The sequence below is a fragment of the Arvicanthis niloticus genome, chromosome 14 (assembly GCF_011762505.2).
Source record: "Arvicanthis niloticus isolate mArvNil1 chromosome 14, mArvNil1.pat.X, whole genome shotgun sequence".
Taxonomy (NCBI): domain Eukaryota; kingdom Metazoa; phylum Chordata; class Mammalia; order Rodentia; family Muridae; genus Arvicanthis; species Arvicanthis niloticus.
In genome coordinates this window covers 23,409,861-23,428,247 of record NC_047671.1, presented here as the reverse complement: position 1 = coordinate 23,428,247, position 18,387 = coordinate 23,409,861, and the positions used below count along the sequence as shown (strand labels likewise).

Sequence of the window (18,387 nt, the reverse complement as noted above, 5' to 3'; positions counted from 1 at the left end):
GCCAGAATTAAAAATGGATGGGATTGCTTCCTTAGGGGTCAACAAGAAAAAAGTCTCAGATGACCTTAGTATAGCCAATCCATTCTTCTGTGGGTGGATTTTGAAATCTGTGGTTATTTTTACTGTAGTGATCTGTTAGGGTAGCACCCCAAATCCGATGGTAACTGAAATTATCAGCTTGTGCTACTGGAGTTAAATATTGTCAAGATGAAAATATTTGGAGAAGTAGCTTTGTCGATGCTTCTGTAGGGGCTGATGTTATTGTTAGTGTTAATCAGCTAGTGTGAATGATACAGGAGGGCTGGCATCATTATCAGTGCTAAGTGTTTAGTGTGAACACCACAGTAGGGCTGACTTCATTGTCAGTGCTAATTGCTGGAATTCTTTTTCCTTCCTCTAACAGAACTGATCAGATTCATGACCATGGGGGATATGAAGACCCCAGACTTTGATGACCTCTTGGCAGCATTTGACATACCAGATATGGTTGATCCTAAAGCAGCAATTGAGTCTGGACACGATGACCACGAAAGCCACATTAAGCAGAATGCTCACGTGGATGACGACTCTCACACGCCATCATCCTCAGATGTTGGCGTCAGTGTGATTGTGAAGAATGTTCGCAACATCGACTCCTCCGAGGGAGTGGAAAAAGATGGCCACAATCCCACAGGCAATGGTTTGCATAACGGGTTTCTCTCAGCATCCTCTCTTGACAGCTATGGTAAGGATGGAGCCAAGTCCTTAAAAGGAGACGCACCTGCCACAGAGGTGACTCTTAAGGACCCAGCATTCAGCCAGTTCAGCCCCATCTCCAGCGCTGAGGAGTTTGAGGATGATGAGAAAATAGAGGTGGACGACCCACCTGACAAGGAGGAGGCTCGGGCTGGTTTCAGATCGAATGTGCTGACGGGCTCAGCTCCCCAGCAGGACTTCGACAAACTGAAGGCACTTGGAGGAGAAAACACCAGCAAGACTGGAGTGTCTACATCAGGCCACGTGGATAAAAACAAAGTCAAGAGAGAAGCAGAAAGCAATTCCATAACCCTGAGTGTTTACGAGCCATTTAAGGTCAGAAAAGCAGAGGATAAGTTGAAGGAGAACTCTGAGAAGATGCTTGAGAACAGGGTCCTTGATGGGAAGCCGAGCTCCGAGAAGAACGACTCCGGCATGGCTACTGCCACATCTTCCAAAACAAAGTCGTCCTCCAAGCTCTCGTCGTGCATAGCCGCCATCGCGGCACTCAGTGCTAAAAAGGCTGCTTCTGACTCCTGCAAAGAACCTGTGGCCAACTCCAGGGAAGCGTCTCCATTACCAAAAGAAGTGAACGACAGTCCCAAAGCTGCTGACAAGTCTCCTGAATCTCAGAATCTTATTGATGGCACCAAGAAGGCCTCCCTGAAGCCATCAGATAGTCCCAGGAGCATATCCAGTGAGAATAGCAGCAAAGGATCCCCATCCTCTCCTGTGGGGTCTACCCCAGCAATCCCCAAAGTCCGCATCAAGACCATCAAGACATCTTCTGGGGAGATCAAGAGGACAGTGACCAGAGTACTGCCAGAAGTGGACCTGGACTCTGGGAAGAAGCCTTCGGAGCAGGCAGCGTCCGTGATGGCGTCTGTGACGTCACTTCTGTCATCTTCAGCATCAGCCGCGGTCCTTTCCTCACCCCCTAGGGCACCTCTGCAGACAGCTATGGTTACCAGTGCAGTTTCCTCTGCAGAGCTGACCCCCAAACAGGTCACCATCAAGCCCGTGGCTACAGCTTTTCTTCCCGTGTCTGCTGTCAAGACAGCAGGGTCTCAAGTCATCAATCTGAAGCTCGCTAACAACACAACGGTGAAAGCCACAGTCATCTCCGCTGCCTCTGTTCAGAGCGCCAGCAGCGCCATCATCAAAGCTGCCAATGCCATCCAGCAGCAAACCGTTGTGGTGCCAGCATCCAGCCTGGCCAATGCCAAACTCGTGCCAAAGACTGTGCACCTTGCCAACCTTAACCTTCTGCCTCAGGGTGCCCAGGCCACCTCTGAACTCCGCCAAGTGCTCACCAAACCTCAGCAACAAATAAAGCAGGCAATAATCAATGCAGCGGCCTCGCAACCACCTAAGAAGGTGTCTCGAGTCCAGGTGGTGTCCTCCTTGCAGAGTTCTGTGGTGGAAGCTTTCAACAAGGTGCTGAGCAGCGTCAACCCAGTCCCTGTTTACATCCCGAACCTCAGTCCTCCCGCCAATGCAGGGATCACGTTACCGATGCGTGGCTATAAGTGCTTGGAGTGTGGGGACGCCTTCGCCCTGGAAAAGAGCCTGAGCCAGCACTATGACAGGCGTAGTGTGCGCATCGAAGTGACGTGCAACCACTGTACAAAGAACCTTGTTTTTTACAACAAATGCAGCCTGCTTTCTCATGCTCGAGGGCATAAGGAGAAAGGCGTGGTAATGCAGTGCTCCCACTTAATCCTAAAGCCAGTCCCAGCCGACCAGATGACAGTCTCTCCGTCCAGCAATGCTGCGGCTTCCACTCTGCAGAGCTCTGTGGGAGCTGCCACACACACTGTCACAAAAGTCCAGCCTGGCATAGCTGGGGCAGTTATTTCAGCTCCTCCAAGTACACCCATCACCCCAGCCATGCCCCTAGAGGAAGACCCCTCCAAGCTCTGTAGACACAGTCTCAAGTGTTTGGAGTGTAATGAAGTCTTCCAGGATGAGACGGCCCTGGCTACACATTTCCAGCAGGCTGCAGACACGTGTGGACAAGTAGAGTATCATTTACATTTCGGTGTTTCGATGACGAGTCTGTAGCCACAAGCGCTCCATCAGATGCCGTGTGTGTGTGTGTGTGTGTGTGTGTGTGTGTGTGTGTGTGTGTGTGTGTGTGTAAGCACAGGAAAGGCAAAAGATGGTTTTCATAGTAGAGGTGCAGTGCTGAAGTACAAGGGTGGTTCCGTAGCCAGATAGAAAAGCATGTGCTTTGGTTGTATTATGTTAGGTAATTGCTCAGGCATTGGAAGTCTGAGACTTAGCAGTAAATTTAGTGTCCTCTCATTATACGAAGTGTTTAGCTTGGATTACACTGGCACAGTATCTGAGTCTTTTAGTTTTGGATTTTTGACAATTGCTGGTATTTATAGCAGTGAAATGACTTAAACATCTGCTGGGTACTACTTAAAGGCACTCTACTTAGAGACTGTGGTTCAAAAGTGTGTTCAGTAATGGTCATGGTGATTTTAACTACAAATTGCAAACCATCAGGCTCAGTAAACTTTTGTGTCTGTGACTTTTCGAGGTGAAGTACAGGTTGCTGTTGGTAAAAGACATCTTATAATTTACACCAATTCATTATCTCTCTCAAATGTCTTTCTCCATGAAGCAACATTTGGCTAATACACGGCACGCATAACAAGCATTCCTAACATGCTGAGTGAGATATTCCCAACTAGAGAGAACGTGGTGTGGTGTGTGCGTGTGTACACATATACACACAATATACATTGTGTTGGGTGAAAAAGCTTGTGTGGCTCAAAAGGGAGGGGGCCTAGGATGGACCCCTGACTGAGGGTCTCAGCCTTGATGGCACGAAACCCAGTAGTAGGCAAGCTTCCCTTTGTGTGTCTCCCCCCCACCCCCCCAGTATTTGTCATCTAGGAGCTTTGCATTGTGGTCAGAAGCCTGACACTGTAGTTTTTCGAGGTCAGCTACTGACTTAAACCATGTGTAGGACTTTGAGTTTGGGGAAGGAAAGATAATACCTGTTCTCTTGTTTTGCTTTTTTTGTTTTTGTTGTTTTCCTTGTGTTTTCTGACAGTTGAAGTAGAGTTTTGAGCACGTTTTTTGCAGGTTTGGGTGTTTGAAGTATCCAGGAAGAGGAGGAGTTACCATGCCAGCTCTGGCTGTCTGAGCATGTCTCAATGGCAGGCTTCCACCTCATCATGAAAAGCAAAGCCCCAAAGCCATTTCCTGAGTTGTTTGTACTGCCCTGTCAGTGGACAGTGTGGGTGGTGGGCTGGCTCCTGCAGAGCCCAGACTGCTCTGCCGGGGTTGTGGACTGTTGAGTTCGGCTGCCCTCTGCCGCGGTTGTGGACTGTGAGTTCAGCTGCCCTCAGCTGTGCCGCTTCTTTGGGACCTGGTAGGACTTGAGTAGAGTAGTGCCCTGTGTTTCCCAGCTTTTGTTCTCAGGTAACAATGCTCAGGATTGACACTTGCTAGGGCCAAGTGGTGAAGCTCTCCCCTGGGGGAGAGATGAGTGTCTCCTGTTACTTGGTCTTTGTTTATTTATTTTTTAATAGTATTTTGCTGGGACAAGTAAAACCTGATTATCTGGAATCCAAAGGAATGAATCATGGCAGATGTACATTAAGTAAAACATATACGCCCTTTCTCTACTTGGGCCCAAGTCACCCACCCAGATCCCTCAAGAGCTGTTTGCTGAGTAAGCTTGTGCTGGCTGTGGAGCCCACTCTTCAGGGCTGGTGTCCTAGCAGCGCCCTGGGTGACTTTCTCCTCTGGCACTCATTTCCTTGTCTCTCCTTGCAACCATGGTCCAGAAGGACCTCACATACAGTGTCGGTTGTGCACAGATAGCTGGCTCACCTGCTCCAGGAGAGATGCCCGATTCTGCTCCTCAGCTTGGACCTGTGCTAGCTCTTTGTGGAAAGACTCTTCCTTCTGGCTCTCTTTTGAGCCACTTTGAGACTTTTCTGCAGCAGGAAAAGCAATATAGCTTCAAAATGTAGCGGGAGCTTGGGTGGCCCTCCACCACTGACAGCTTCCAAAGCAGCAGGTGGGCAGGGCTGCAGTATTTGAGAAGGGAGCCTAGTTTTTATCCATTGTTGAGCCTGCCGACCACATGGATTCTAGCCAGTGTCAGTTCAGGAAATTCCTATCTGTCAAAACAGTATCCTTTCTGAGAGTGATACTTGATTTTTTTTCTTAGAAAATTTGGAGGTTGAATTAGGGTACCTGTAATACCAAAGGCTTTGCCAAGCCTGATTCTTGTTTTCTGCTGTGTCCAAGGATTTAAAACCTACTTTTATTTTCCCTTTTCCCATTAACCTCCACCTTCTTGGTTACTCATTGGTGAGTTGAGAAACAGGATTACTTCCCAGCTGTAGAAGCTCCCTTGTCTTCATGCCTGAGCATGCTCTCTGTAGCAGGTTCCAGTGCCATGAAAGCCTGTGCTTTCGGCTCTTGGCTTCCCCTACCTGGGTCCCAGTGTCAGGTCTCCTGTCTGCATGTTAGTTTTAGAGTAATCCTCTATAGGTTTCTGAAGTGATTCTGCTGTCTCTGTTAGATTCTGAAGGTTTAATCGTGTCCCTGGGGCCCCAGGAGCAGCTGGTGCCTTACTGTGGGTGGTACCTCTCAGTTTGTTATAGCTGGGCCTGGAGAAGCGGGCAGTATGGTAGCAGGATCCTATTTTTTATTTTGAGATAATTGTATGTTCATGTAAGAAATATGAGACGTTCTATGCAAAACCCTTCATTTAGTATCCCCAATGATGACAGTCCATAGAAACACGAAATAATATCACAGCCAAAACATTGAGATCAACATGGTCAGGTACACAGTGATTTCACCCTTGTGAGAATAGCTCCTGTTGCCACCCTGCTGTGTCTTAATGCCTGGTCACTGCTACCTGTTTGCATTTCTGTATATTTGCCAGTTTATGGATGTGAAGATAAAGCACCGTGCAGTGTGTAAGTGGATTGGCTTTTTTTTCACTCAGTACAGTTCCCTGGAAACGCATCTGATGCCTGGATCAGTACAGATGCTGACTTATGGTAGATGATGTTATGTTCTCAGTAAACCCATCATTAGTTGACAGTAAAAGAAAATGCCCAAGATTGGAGCTGGAGAGATGGCTCAGCTGTGAAGAGCACTGGCTGCTCTTCCAGAGGACCTGGGTTCAGTTCCCAGCAACCACATAGCAACTCACAACTGTTTGTAACTCTAGTTCTAGGGGATCTGACATCCTCACACCAACACATATAAAATAAAATTAACAAAATTATTAAAAAAAAAGAGAAACAAAATGTCCAAGCCAAGCACAAATATCCTAGCTTTGAAGCACAGCATACTGAAATGTTAGTTGTTCACCTTTGGGACTGCGTGGTTTTGTAGCTGACTGCCCAGCACTGAAGAGATTGCTGCCAGCACAGGGAGATTAGGAGTGAGAATTTACTTTCCTACATCAGAATATTCTGAGCCAATCACAACTAGTTTAGACCCCTCTGTAGTTTGTTCTGTTTTATTGCTGTATAGTACTGTAATCATATGGTTTGTACCATAGTTCAGGGTTTTGTTTTATTACAAAAATGTTGGCTGGAGAGTCACATTAGCACAGAGCACTTGCTGCCCATGCTAGGACCCTGGCTTGCTTCTCACCCACATGGGCTTCACAACTGTCTATAACTCTAGTTCCAGGGCGTCTGTTGCCCTCTTGTGATCTCTCTGGGTACTGCATGCATGTGTTGCTCATACATGCAGACAGAGCACATTCAAGTTAAGTATTTTTAAGAAACGTGTGTGCTCATGTGCATCTGTACATGTGTTCATGCACATGTGTGCTTGTGTGTGTCATCAAGGAGTTGATGTCTGCTGATTCCCTTTATTGCACTCCACCGTACTGTTTAAAATACTCTTAGACATTTATTTGTTTTCTGTGTAGGAGTGCTTTCTGTACCCTATACATGCCTGGTGCCCTGCGATGCTAGGGATTGAACCCAGGTCCTCTGCAAGAGCGACGAGTGCTCTTAACCTCTGGTCCATCTCTCCAGGCCCCTCTACCTTGTATTTTGTTTTTAGTTTTGAGTCAGGGTCTTCGTACATACTCCTGCCTGTCCTAGAATTTGCTATGTAGACCATCTTGAACTCACAGAGATGCACCTGCCTCTGCCTTTTGAATGTGAGGGTTAAAAACATGCGTCACATGCCAGGTCTTTAGTTTTGTGTCTTCACATTCGTGCCTGTGATCCGTTTTGAACTTTTGTAATGGGCAGACCTGGCCGCTCATTTTTTAGCCAGTGCACGACCACTTTCTCTAGCATCCCTTGCTGAAAAGGCTGTCTTTCCTTCTGGGAATGGTGTGCACCTTTGTCATGTTGTCACTAGCATGTTTGTGGGGTGTCTACTGGTCTGTGTGTCTGTCCCTCTCTCTAGACACTGAGGCTTGAAGCTCATGATACATAGTATCCTCAGCAGCATAGATGGTTCTTCCCCAGGGTTGCTTCCACTCATTCCTACTCACTCGCCTCCCACAAGGAGTAGGAATTCCTACAAGGAAACCGTGCCAGCCCCGTGATAGAAATTATGTTAAAGGTGTGAAGTACTTTGAAGGGAGAGTTGCCATCTGTATGTGCTGAGTCTTAGTCCTCAGACATAGCCTGGCTCCACATACTCAGCTCTCCAATTGGCTTCTGTTTTCCAACATGTATGTTCTGTTCATGTTTTGATAGATTTTGGTTGCTTGATTGAATATCAATTAGTGAGTTGTTCATGTATACTGGGGATGAAGCACAGAGCTCAAGATATGATAGCCTGAATCTCCACCTGAAATTTATTATTTTAAAACAATTATAATTTTGCTGTGCATAAGTCCATTGATAATCTAAAGAGAAACCAATGTTGTTTATTTATTGTGTATCCCACAATTCTCTTGAACTTAATTCGTTTCAGAGTTTGGGGGTTCAGCCACTGATTTCCCAGGTATGGGAATTGCCATAGTCTAGAGAGTTACACCCGGTCAGGCTGCGTGACCCTTTGACTGTACTGTGAGTACTGCTTTACTGAGACCCTCCTGCATCTGCATTCATGTAGGCTTGTCTCCTTGTCCTTATCTGGGGTAGAGCTTTGTAGAGTGAAGAGAGAAGTGTCTCTTCTTCCCCTGTGTTCCACATAAGAGTGAGTAGGATTGGAGTTAGTGTTTCTTTAAATGTTTTAGTAGGTTCTCCAGTGAAATCTTCTGGGCTTGGATATTTCTTCAGGCACTTGCCATTCTCACTGGAATGGGCTGGTGAAGGGCTCATTTTCAGTTCCCCTGCTTCCCTCCTTGACTCTATCTGGGCAGGGTCTTTGGGACTTATTACAGTTTCAGGAGGTGGAATTTGGCATGGCTGGTGGCCTCAGTATTTCTGGGATCCTGGTACTCAGCTAGGTCTCTGCCTTGATCCTGTTGCAGCTTTCCTGGGGTGGGGTGGGGATGTCTGTCTTCATTTCTGCATCTCTGGACTTCTCAGCTCCATCTGAGATAAAAGCGGATGTGGATGCTTGCAGCCTGCCCTTTGCCTTTGTCCCCGGTCTCTGGCCAGCCTGGCTTCTTGTCCTCTTTTCTGAGCTTGAATGTTTTCTGTCTTAACACCTTGGTGTCCAACTGTTCCCAGTGAGAGGACAGGAAAGGACACTTGGGCTCCCCTTTTCTGGAAGAGGAAATTATTCTCCACTTTCCATTGCTTTGTTTGTTGGCTTAAGACAAGCTGTTGCTGTGTAGTTCAGGCTGGCTTTGAACCTGGGACCCTTTGCTTCCCTGAGCTACAATTTCACACCTATGATTTGTCTTGTTTTTACTTTTTAAAAAAGATTTATTTTATTTATATGAATACACTGTAGCTGTCTTCAGACACACCAAAAGAGAGTATGGGATCCTATTACAGGTGGTTGTGAACCACCATTTGGTTGCTGGGAATTGAACTCAGGCTCAGGACCTCTGAGCCATCTCTCATGTCCCCCCCCCCCCCGCCCTTTTTTTTGAATCAGGGTCCCTCTATTGTATAGCTCTGGCTATCCTGGAACTTGCTATGTAGAAGAGGTTGGCATCAAACTCACAGGGATCCATCCACCCACTTAGTGCTGGTATTAAGCGTGTTCCAGGCACCTTGTCCTGTCTTTAAGGAGAGATGTGCTCTACCCAAGCTCCTGGAATTAGGTTCCTATTGGGGCTCTTTTTTAAATCAATTGTTTTTTGATCAACATGTAAAGAAATACATTCACTGTGGCTTTCCCTGGACATCTTTCTGTTGAGTTTTTATTTGCCCTGTCCTTCGTTCTTCCTGCCCCACTTCCTCATGGCAGATAGTTCCTTCTTCCATTTATTCAGGGATTTCTCTTTGACTGGCCATTCTCCACCCAGTGTCAGGTTCTTTCCCCTCATCCCCATCTTTCAGGTAGGCAGCTTCTTCATTTCCTTCTCATGTCTGGTGATCGGCCCTCAGCTTTTCTCCTCAGCTCTCAGCCATTTCATGTAACTCAGCCTGGCTCCCTCATTTTCATTCTCTGCAGTGTTGGGGATGGAACCAGAGCTTCCTTCCTGGCAGTCTCCCTCCCAGGTGCTGTACCCCTAGCCACAGGTGCCCTTTTTAACCTTTCTCCTTCCCTCTGTCAGTCCCTCCCTCCCTCCCTCCCTCCCTCCCTCCCTCCCTCCCTCTCCCCTTCTCCTCCTTCTCCCTCTTCCCCCTTTCCCCCTCTCCCCCTCCCCCTCCCCTTCTCCCGCTCCCCATCCCTCTCCCCTTCCCTCTCCTCACTCTCCCCCCTTCCTCCTGTGTCATATTTTTAGAAGGGATCTTTGTTTCCCTGTGCATCTCTGAGCCTAGCGAGGCTTCTCCTTGAGAATTTTGCTGTAACTGTGTCGGCCACTCACAGCATTCAGCCTTTGGAGACTGTGGCCGTGACATTTGCCAGGCTCTGTTGTCCTTCCCATGTTTTATGAATGACCTATAGGAAACATCCAATTACCTCAGAGCAGTAGAACACCTCTTTTTCAGGAGCCAGTACCATGCTCAGTCATGCTTGGTAGTCTCTGGAAAGATCTGGCTTGCCGTAGAGGACATATGTAGGCTTTCTTGCCTTACACTGCTCATGCCTGCGTCTGAGTCATGGGATTTATCATATGTGACAGATGATGTGGTCCGGGATTCTCAGCATATGCTTGGGTGGGTTCTGCAACCAAGGGAAAGGAGGAGAGGATCGTCTCCTCCCTGCAGCATGGGACGGAGCAGTGTAATGAAGACAGAGCTAGGGGCAGACGGGCACATAGTCACACATGCACTCAAACACACACTCAAGATACACATTTGTGCTCACACGCACTTTTGGGCACATTCTTGCACTCACATGTACTGACAACACAGGCTGCAATTTGGGGCTTCCTTTTCACTGCATGATGGATAATATCTGCTTTGGGCACCTTGAGCAAGGCAGTGAGTGCATGGAGAGGCCAGAGAAGCAGTCCTGCAGTTTCAGTGTTCAAGAGCTGATGTCTGCAGGTTTAAAAGTTGATGCTAAGATTCACTGGAATGTCATGCTTCACCTCTTAGTGAAACATGACGAAATTTAGCCAAGTGCAGGCTGCCTAATATGGCAGCCCAGTCCCAGTGCCGGGAAGGTGGAGTCCAGCAAGAGGACTCCGGGGCTGACTGACCAGTCTTGTCCTATCAGTGAGCCCCAAGTCCCAGTGAAAGACCCTGTCTTAGGAAGAAGCTGGGAAAGGGGTTGAGGAAGATGCCTCATGACAACCTCTGTTATAAATGCACATGTGTATGCATTTAGTTTTAAATAAGTTCTTAGTTGTAAAGCAGGTTTCCATAGGTTTCACATTACTATAAAATCAGACTCTAACAGGCTCTTTGGATACTTTTTTATTTTGCAACTGGAAAAACAAATGTCCAACTTGTGGCAGAGCTGGGCAGTGCCCTTCTTTGCCAGCTCATTGCCTCTCCTTCATTTTGTCACTTTCCTGGGACGTAAGACTTGACTTTACGGTTGGGGACCCAAGGATCCCAGAGTGCAGCCTTGGGCTTGTTTTGGCATTGGCCCCAGGAGTGCAGCAGATACAAAAGGCATATCTTCTTGGTCCTCTCTTTTAGAGGCTGGTAACTTGTTTCAGTCTCAAGAACCTTATGGGCAGTTAAGTTTCTTTTTAATATTTAAAATTATATTATTATGTGTATGGTGTCTGCAGCATGTGCATGCATGGTGCCCATGGAGGTGAGAGCATAGGATCCCTGGAACTGGAGTTATTAATGGCTGCAATGTAAGTCAGCTTGAGTGTTGGATCCTCTACAAGAGCAGCCAGTGCCTTTTTAGACTGTTGGGTCACCTCGCCAGTCCCGCTAAGCAACTAAAAAATATATTTTATTTTTTGGAGCTGGTGAGATGGCTCAGTAATAAGTGTACCTACCACACCAAGCTTGAGGACCTGAGTTCAATCCCTGGAACCTGCTTACGGAAGGAGAGAACCAAACCTGCAAATTGTTTTCAGATCTCCACATGGATGCTATGACACATGCGTGTCCATATTCTTATACCTATACATGTGCACACACACAGAGAAATATTATAAAAAGGGTAATTTTATTTTTAACTCTCTGCATGTGTGTGCCTGTGTGTGCCTCTGTGTGTGTGTTTGTGTGTGTTTGCATGTGTTTGCGTGTGTGCAGGCAGGTGTAGCAGGCCAGATCCCATGGAGCTGGAGGTATAGTCATTTGTGAGCTGCCCAATATGTGTGATGGGATCTGGTCCTCAGGATGAGCAGTGTGAACTTTGAACTACTCAGCTATCTCCAGTCTCCTTTCTGGCCCCTAAATCTGGCCATATGCTATATATTAAATTCTTCTGAGCTGTCTCTGCCCTGTTCTCATTTCTAGATAAACTGTTCAAAAGCACTTTCTTCTAGAAGTCCTAGAGCATCCTTCCCCCATCATTTTCAGAAGATTAAGTGTCCTTGCCTCTACTCTTCCTTTCTGCGCCCCCCCCCAGCCCCATGTTGCAGAGTCAGCCAAAGCCTTAGCCTCACTAAGCAGGTGCATCACTGTGAAGTTGTACCCACAATCTTTGGGCTTTATTATTTTAGACAGACTCTTGCTGTTATCCAGGCTGATCTTGAACTAATGATTCTCTTGCCCAAATGCAGGGATTACAGATGTGAGCCACTGGCTTTCAGATGAAGACTTTTTGGCACTGCTCTCCAAACTGCTAATTTTGTCTTGTATCAGTTTACATGATAGTGTTGCTAACTACTAAGGAACTTGTATTCTCTCGAAGTAGTCATCTAAGTATGTGTGTCTGCCATGTGTCCGTCTGTGAATTACCTCATTGAGGCAGCTCTTGCTAGGAATTTCGACTGTGGCAGTGATTTGGGAACAGCTGCTCACTAGTTCTGGGATCAAAGGAGATACATATATAATCAGTGTGTGTGATACAAGCTTTGTGTTGCTCCCATTTAAATGAGATCTGGAAATAAAGCGCTTTCTCTCTGAGTTAACTGTGAAACTGAACCCAGGAAAGAAACTGCTCTGCTTTACTACGACCATGCAGAACATGATTTTACTGTAGATGCCGAGTGTGGAACTGTATTAAAGGCAGCAGTGATGACTTTGCATCTGGTCCCCTGAGCTGCAGCCTTCTGGCTTCTGCATCCTGTGTGTTGTATGTAGGCCTGAGCTCTAAGTTTACCTGTGAGGGGATGCTCTGTGCGGTCATCTCTAGACTTTCTGACCCTTCCCCTGTTACTTTTCCCTGGCTGTATTTCTCCCTAAAAAAACAAATTGAAACAAAGAATTGTTTTCCTTGTTACTCAGGTAATTTCTCACTTATGCAAAGCGAGTGCTGAGCCCCACAGTGCACCCTCTTAAGGGACATCAGGCCTTGCCCCCTCCTCCAGTCTGCGCTCAGTATCTGGCTCCTGGCTGCTAGCCCACCAGGCTCAGGGGGACTGTGACGTTTTCAGCCACCTTTTCTAGTTTTCTAGTGCTGCTTTACTGTTGACAAGTAAGATTGGTTAAAAACAAACAAACAAACATTCCCTGAGCAAATGAGGCTCCCCCCAGAGGAGAAATTAGCTGCTTTGCGCCAGCATCACAGACTTTATGCATGTTCTGAGGACAGTAAGCCTGATTTTCAGAGACATAAATCCACACATGTATTTCTTCTGATTTCTTCTCTTACAGGCCACGCACTGCTGAGCTAAACTGCTGGTTCTCCTACTGAGTTGACAAGCAGCCTCAGTTTGTGCCAATTAAGGAAAAATTTCTTTGACTTTAAACAAAAAGGAAGGGAAAGTCAGATTCTGTTAAACCACAGAGAATCCACATGCTCTCCTGCTCAGTGTATCCCTTAAGCCCCGAGAATGTGCACTGTGTCGTGTATTCAGAGCATCCCAGAAGAGCTAGTGGAATCTCCCCTCTGGTGCTGAGGAAGCCCACTTCCCCTCTGCAACAAGGACAGTTGTGCAACCTGAGGCCGAATAGTTAAGTAAACAGTGTCTGAGAGTTCAGAAACGCGGGTAGTGTGCACACATCAAGGAGAGTGCTTCTGAATGGAATGCAAAATGGAATGGAGGCGAGGCCTGCAACAGTAACCAAGAGAGAGACGCAGGCGTGAGTGTGGGGTCTGCACACCGATGTGTGTGCACCTGTATAAGCTGTAGGTAAGATCCCCATGCCTCCACTGTGGTCAGTGTCCACACCCTCCCAGCCTAAGAGCTGCAGGACTCAATGTGCTTGACTTGAGGCGGGACTCTTTCCTTCTGGGTCTGATATGGGTGGGGAGCCTCAGCTGCTGCTGGCTGCGCATGGTTGGAAGAGAGGGAGTTGTGGTAATGGTGACCTCAGTGATGGCAATAGCAGAATAAGCTGTGTATTTTGTATGTATTGTAAAGAGCAACTGTTATTACATCATGATGGATGATAATGAAAGTGTTTAGCTTTAATGGAACACGTGGCCCCTGTTCTTTGAGATTTTCTTTTCTTCTGGCTTTGTACTATTATAAAAGTAGTATAATCACGTTGCTTTAGCTAGGGGAGATGCCAAGGGGAAAGAAGCTGATTTCTCATCTGAACATCAACGGGTCATCTTTGGCATTCAGTTTTATTTTTCAAGCTTTTCAACTCGATGTTTTATGGTTGTTCAGCTCCTGTGACAACCCCCACCCCCCAATCTGTTCTTTCTACCGCCACAGAGCCTAGTGGACGCCTGCTGCTTGCACTTAGGGTACAATGTCCTTAAGCCTTATCTCCTCTTCTGTAAAATGGTGGTATCAATGACTTCATAGAATATGAGAAATAAATGATACAATGTATTAATATTTAAATCTATATAAAGTTCCTAATGTATTTAAAGGACTTAATTCACTGCTTGGCTCTTGGTGAAACGAAGCCAATCCATGTTTCTATGTATACGTACATGAGTATGTGCATTCAGCTATTGGTATGTGCATATGTGTAGACATATATGTATAATGGTTTTTGACTTCTTTTAGAAATGAAAGCATGAGTTTTATTTCCAAGTAAGTGCGCCTCCTGGGATGCCCGTGGGATGCCCGTGGGAGTGCAGACACCATAATTCTCACCTGGGATAATGGCTTGAGATGAAGCTGGAAGACCATAGTCAAAGAAGCCAGTGACTGTGTGCGATGCCTGTACACCGGTAGCAGGCTCTTAACCAGTGACACTGTCGACTGGTTTTCCTTGTTGTGGCAAGTTTTAACCCTTGAAGAATGTGTTCCTAGGAGTGGCATCTGTTAATGACACTAACCTCATAAATGCTGCCTGTAACTGCTCTTACTTTGTGATTATAATAAACATTTTATGGGATAAAACTTGTATTTTAGTCCTTTCAGGAGAAAAGCCAAGAAATAACTTTTAAATGAGTTTTTTTTATTTCTTAATATAAATCACTTCAAAGCCTAAACTTAAATTTTTGGGCTTCATTCAAAATAACCATGAAGAATTAAAAAATATTTTTAAAATTGCTGTTAATTTGAAGGTATTTTTAATCTCAAAAAAATCTATAGTTTGAGGCTTTCTTTGACTTTAATGCAGATGGTTCATTTCAGAATGCAAGCAGCATTTGTTTTAGGACAAATGTCTGAGAAGTGTGTGCATTTCATTCTCTTGAACTTGTTTTCAGTATGGTAGTCAGTTTATATTGGCTGAATATTTTTTAATTTATGTTTTAAATATGTTTAAAATAGGCTAGCTTTTTGATAATCCATGAAATATTTTTCTTTGAAGGTGATTTCAACTTTTATTTTAATACAGTCAGATTTTAAGCTTTGTAAAAATTCTTATGCTCTGCAAATTTCAGTTTAATGTCCAAATTTATGTATTTGGGCTTGGGTGTTTTGATTTCAATTATAAATCATATTATGACCAGTTTACCCATTTGAAGGCCAACTTTAGGTGTAAGAAGAAAGCCAGTTCCCAAGGCATTCATTTTGCATTCCTGAATTTAAGATTTAAATAATTGAAGTGACTGGGCAAGAAGAAGAAGAAATTGGATTAACCGGGGTTAATTTCTGTTTCCTGAGGCAAGTTCTGGATTGTGGGAATCGCAGCTCCTGGTGAGCCTGTGAGCTTGGTAGTGCGCTGTGTAATTTATCTGCAAGCACGGTTTACAGATAACCCTTTGCTTGTGTAACCCTTTGCTCTGGGATGAAAATGCAAAAGAGACAGAACTGGAAACGTTAAAGCACTGTTTTCTTTGGCTCACACTTGGCACTGAGCCTGCCTCCGTAATGCTTACCGTTTTTGTTTTACAGGGTGAAAGTTTTCAGTTAAACACGTAACCTTCGTGTTTGCTTCCCCTCGGGCATTAGAGTCCTTTTTTATAGCGGTGTTTAAGATGAGACTCGTAACTAACTGTACAGCTTAACTAAGGTGGTTTGTATATTAGCCGTGCCTAGCAGGACCAATCGTGTCTCCCCCTTTGGTTTATTTAGAAGACTTGCACTGTCTGCCAGATGCTGCTTCCTAACCAGTGCAGCTATGCTTCACACCAGAGAATCCATCAGCACAAATCTCCCTACACCTGCCCCGAGTGCGGGGCCATCTGCAGGTCGGTGCACTTCCAGAGCCACGTCACCAAGAACTGTCTGCACTACACACGGAGAGTTGGTTTTCGGTTAGTATGTCGTTCACTGATAACCGCACTGTGATTTGACGGGCCTGTGCACATGTGTAATTCTCGGGGTTGTCTGGTGATACTGCAGCTCACAGATCCTCTGGGAACCTAGTTCATTGGTAGTTGAGTCAATCCATTTGAATCCTTCAATGCCACGTTGGCCTTGCCAATCCATACAGATGAGGATAAGGGGTGAGGTGAATGCATGCTTGGAGCTTGGCCGTGGCCAGCAGCCTTTGCATCCTTTCCCCTCACTGTAATGTACTTACTGTCACTCTCCTCATTTATCCTCTGCAGGAGTACTGAGATTTCTGTACCTCTTTTCCTTTCTAATAAATACCTTTCTAATTCCTTTCTAATAAATACAGACATGGACCGCTGTAACCACACAGAAGGGTCCGGTGAACAACCTTTACTGATACCTGTCTTGGAAGTTTCCCCTCCAAAACTGCCCTTGTTCCTCCTCCCCGACAGTTCCAGCCTCTTCATCTTCACACTGGCCCTGGAGATTCCCAGATGTGTATTTTTGACATCTGGCGACTTTCATGTTACTTTATCTAATGTCAGGTGATGATACACTTTGTTCTCAGACTCTGCTACCTTCTTAAATACGGTCCCATCCTACTTGCCTTGATCTTATGAAAAATCCCTCAAAGGGACTGACTGTCTTGAATGGCATAATGTCTTTGTTCTAGCAGAGGTGTCACGGTGGCATGTTTATCTTACTGTTTGGTTAGACTGTTAATGTGCAGTGGCTTTGCTCAGTCCTAATTCCGTCACACATTTTTTTTTTTTTTTAAGATTGGCATAGTTTGATGATTTTATTTGAGTTTGGTTTATGTTCCAGGATCACTAACTCCTCGGTGGCTCTGTCCAATTTTCTTTCTTTTCCATCCTCTTCCTCTTAAGATTTATATCTTTTTATGCGTGTAGGTGTTTTGCTGACATGCATGTCTGTTCACCACGTGTGTGTGTGTGTTTATTGCCTGATGAGGTCAGAAGAGGAGCTCAGATCCCTTAAAACTAGAGTTACAGATGGTTGTGAGCTGTCATGTGGGTGCTTGGACTTGAACTCAGGTTTTTTGGAAGAATAGCTAGTGCTCTTAACTGCTGAGCCATCTTTCCAGGCCCCCCCTTAGTTTCCCAACTGTCTTTAATCTTACACCTTCATGTTTGTAGTGCACAGATGCTTTATGGATTGAAAGGAAACCTTTAGTTTAGAAAACAAGAAACCAGGTTTTGGTTTTGTTTCCTCCTCCTCTTCCTCTTCCTCCTCTTCCTCCTTTGTTAATTTGCTAGATTTGCTTGTCACAAGTTGTGAGGAATTCTGTCCTCTGTGGTACCCAGTAGCTTGGGGGAATGACCTGCCTCCGACCCTCTGGGATGTGACAGTTAAACAGGATGGTCCATAGACCCACACAGAATGGTACTTTGGTTTGTACCACATGCTTGGAAACTGTGAGTGGATTCTGTACACGGCCAGGGGAGCAGCTGTGCGGCTTGTGCACCCGCTGCTGATCTCGGCTGAGTGCCGTTTGTTCCCAGATCTCCTCTCGCTCAGAGAAACAAAGGCTAAATCAGAATGAATAGAGGACAGCCTTCTGTGCTCTGAGTTATTCCTGGGATCTTTCCTGAAACAGAAATCTCACATGTAGACTTGAAGCCTGCACCTTACTGGGGAAAGTGTTCTGTCCTTCATTTGTCCCAGGCAGATTTACTTAAATTGGGCACTTTCAAGTTTACATTTGAAATTTTATCATTTTTTATTAACTATAGATTTTTCTCACTAGACTGGAGGGTATTCAAACTATGAAAACATGTTAGAGGGTTTGTATATTTGCCTTTGATGCTGTGTCCTAGTATGAACCCTGGCTGTTTTGGAACGTGCTGAGTAGACTAGGCTGGCCTCATGCCGGCGTCTGACTCTCTAGAGCTGGATTATCAATAATCATCCCTGGGTCCACCTGTCATATTTGTTTATTGGGAAATTTAGTTCATGTTGATTCCTTCCTCCTTCTACCCTTCTTCTCTCTGTCTCTGTCTCTGTCTCTCTCTGTCTCCCTCCCTCCCCCCTTCCTTCCTCCCTCCCCCTCCCTCCTCTTTGTTTTTGAGATGCTTTCTCTGAGTACTCCTGGCTGTCTTAGACCTCAATCTGTATACCTCTGGCCTTGAACTCAGAGATCCTCCTGCTTCTTCCTTCTGAGTGCTGAGTCTAAAGGCCTGTGCCACCACTGCCAGGCTTATGTTGACTTGTTTAGAAAATATTGAAAAACTTAAAACCATTTCCTTGCCCTCCTCCCCACCCCCCTTTTTGTTGAAGGGTCTTACTTACATTGTAGCCCAAGTTGCCTTGAAGCAGTTCAGCCTAGGACTAAAAACCAGTGCTCCCATGCCCAGTTCTCTTACTGTTTTAAGTAATGAGGTGGTTGATGCTTCTTGACTGGGCTTGGCAGCCTGTTGGTTCTGCCTTGTTTCCTGCCCTGCCCTCTTGTCTCTGTAGTT

General features: G+C 45.7%; 1 protein-coding gene across 14 annotated transcripts in view; it reads left to right on the top strand.

Moving 5' to 3' along the window:
* The window catches only part of Znf532 (zinc finger protein 532), a 105,006-nt gene that overhangs the window by 40,080 nt on the left and 46,539 nt on the right, over window positions 1-18,387 (top strand). For 13 of the 14 annotated variants that reach the window (XM_076912548.1, XM_034518669.2, XM_034518667.3 and 10 more), the window contains 2 exons: window positions 404-2,754; window positions 15,704-15,885. In XM_076912548.1, coding sequence (XP_076768663.1) covers window positions 418-2,754; window positions 15,704-15,885 — 2,519 coding nt within the window. In that variant the 5' untranslated portion in view covers window positions 404-417. The remainder of the gene's footprint in view (window positions 1-403; window positions 2,755-15,703; window positions 15,886-18,387) is intronic. The other variant, XM_076912549.1, reaches the window with a different exon arrangement.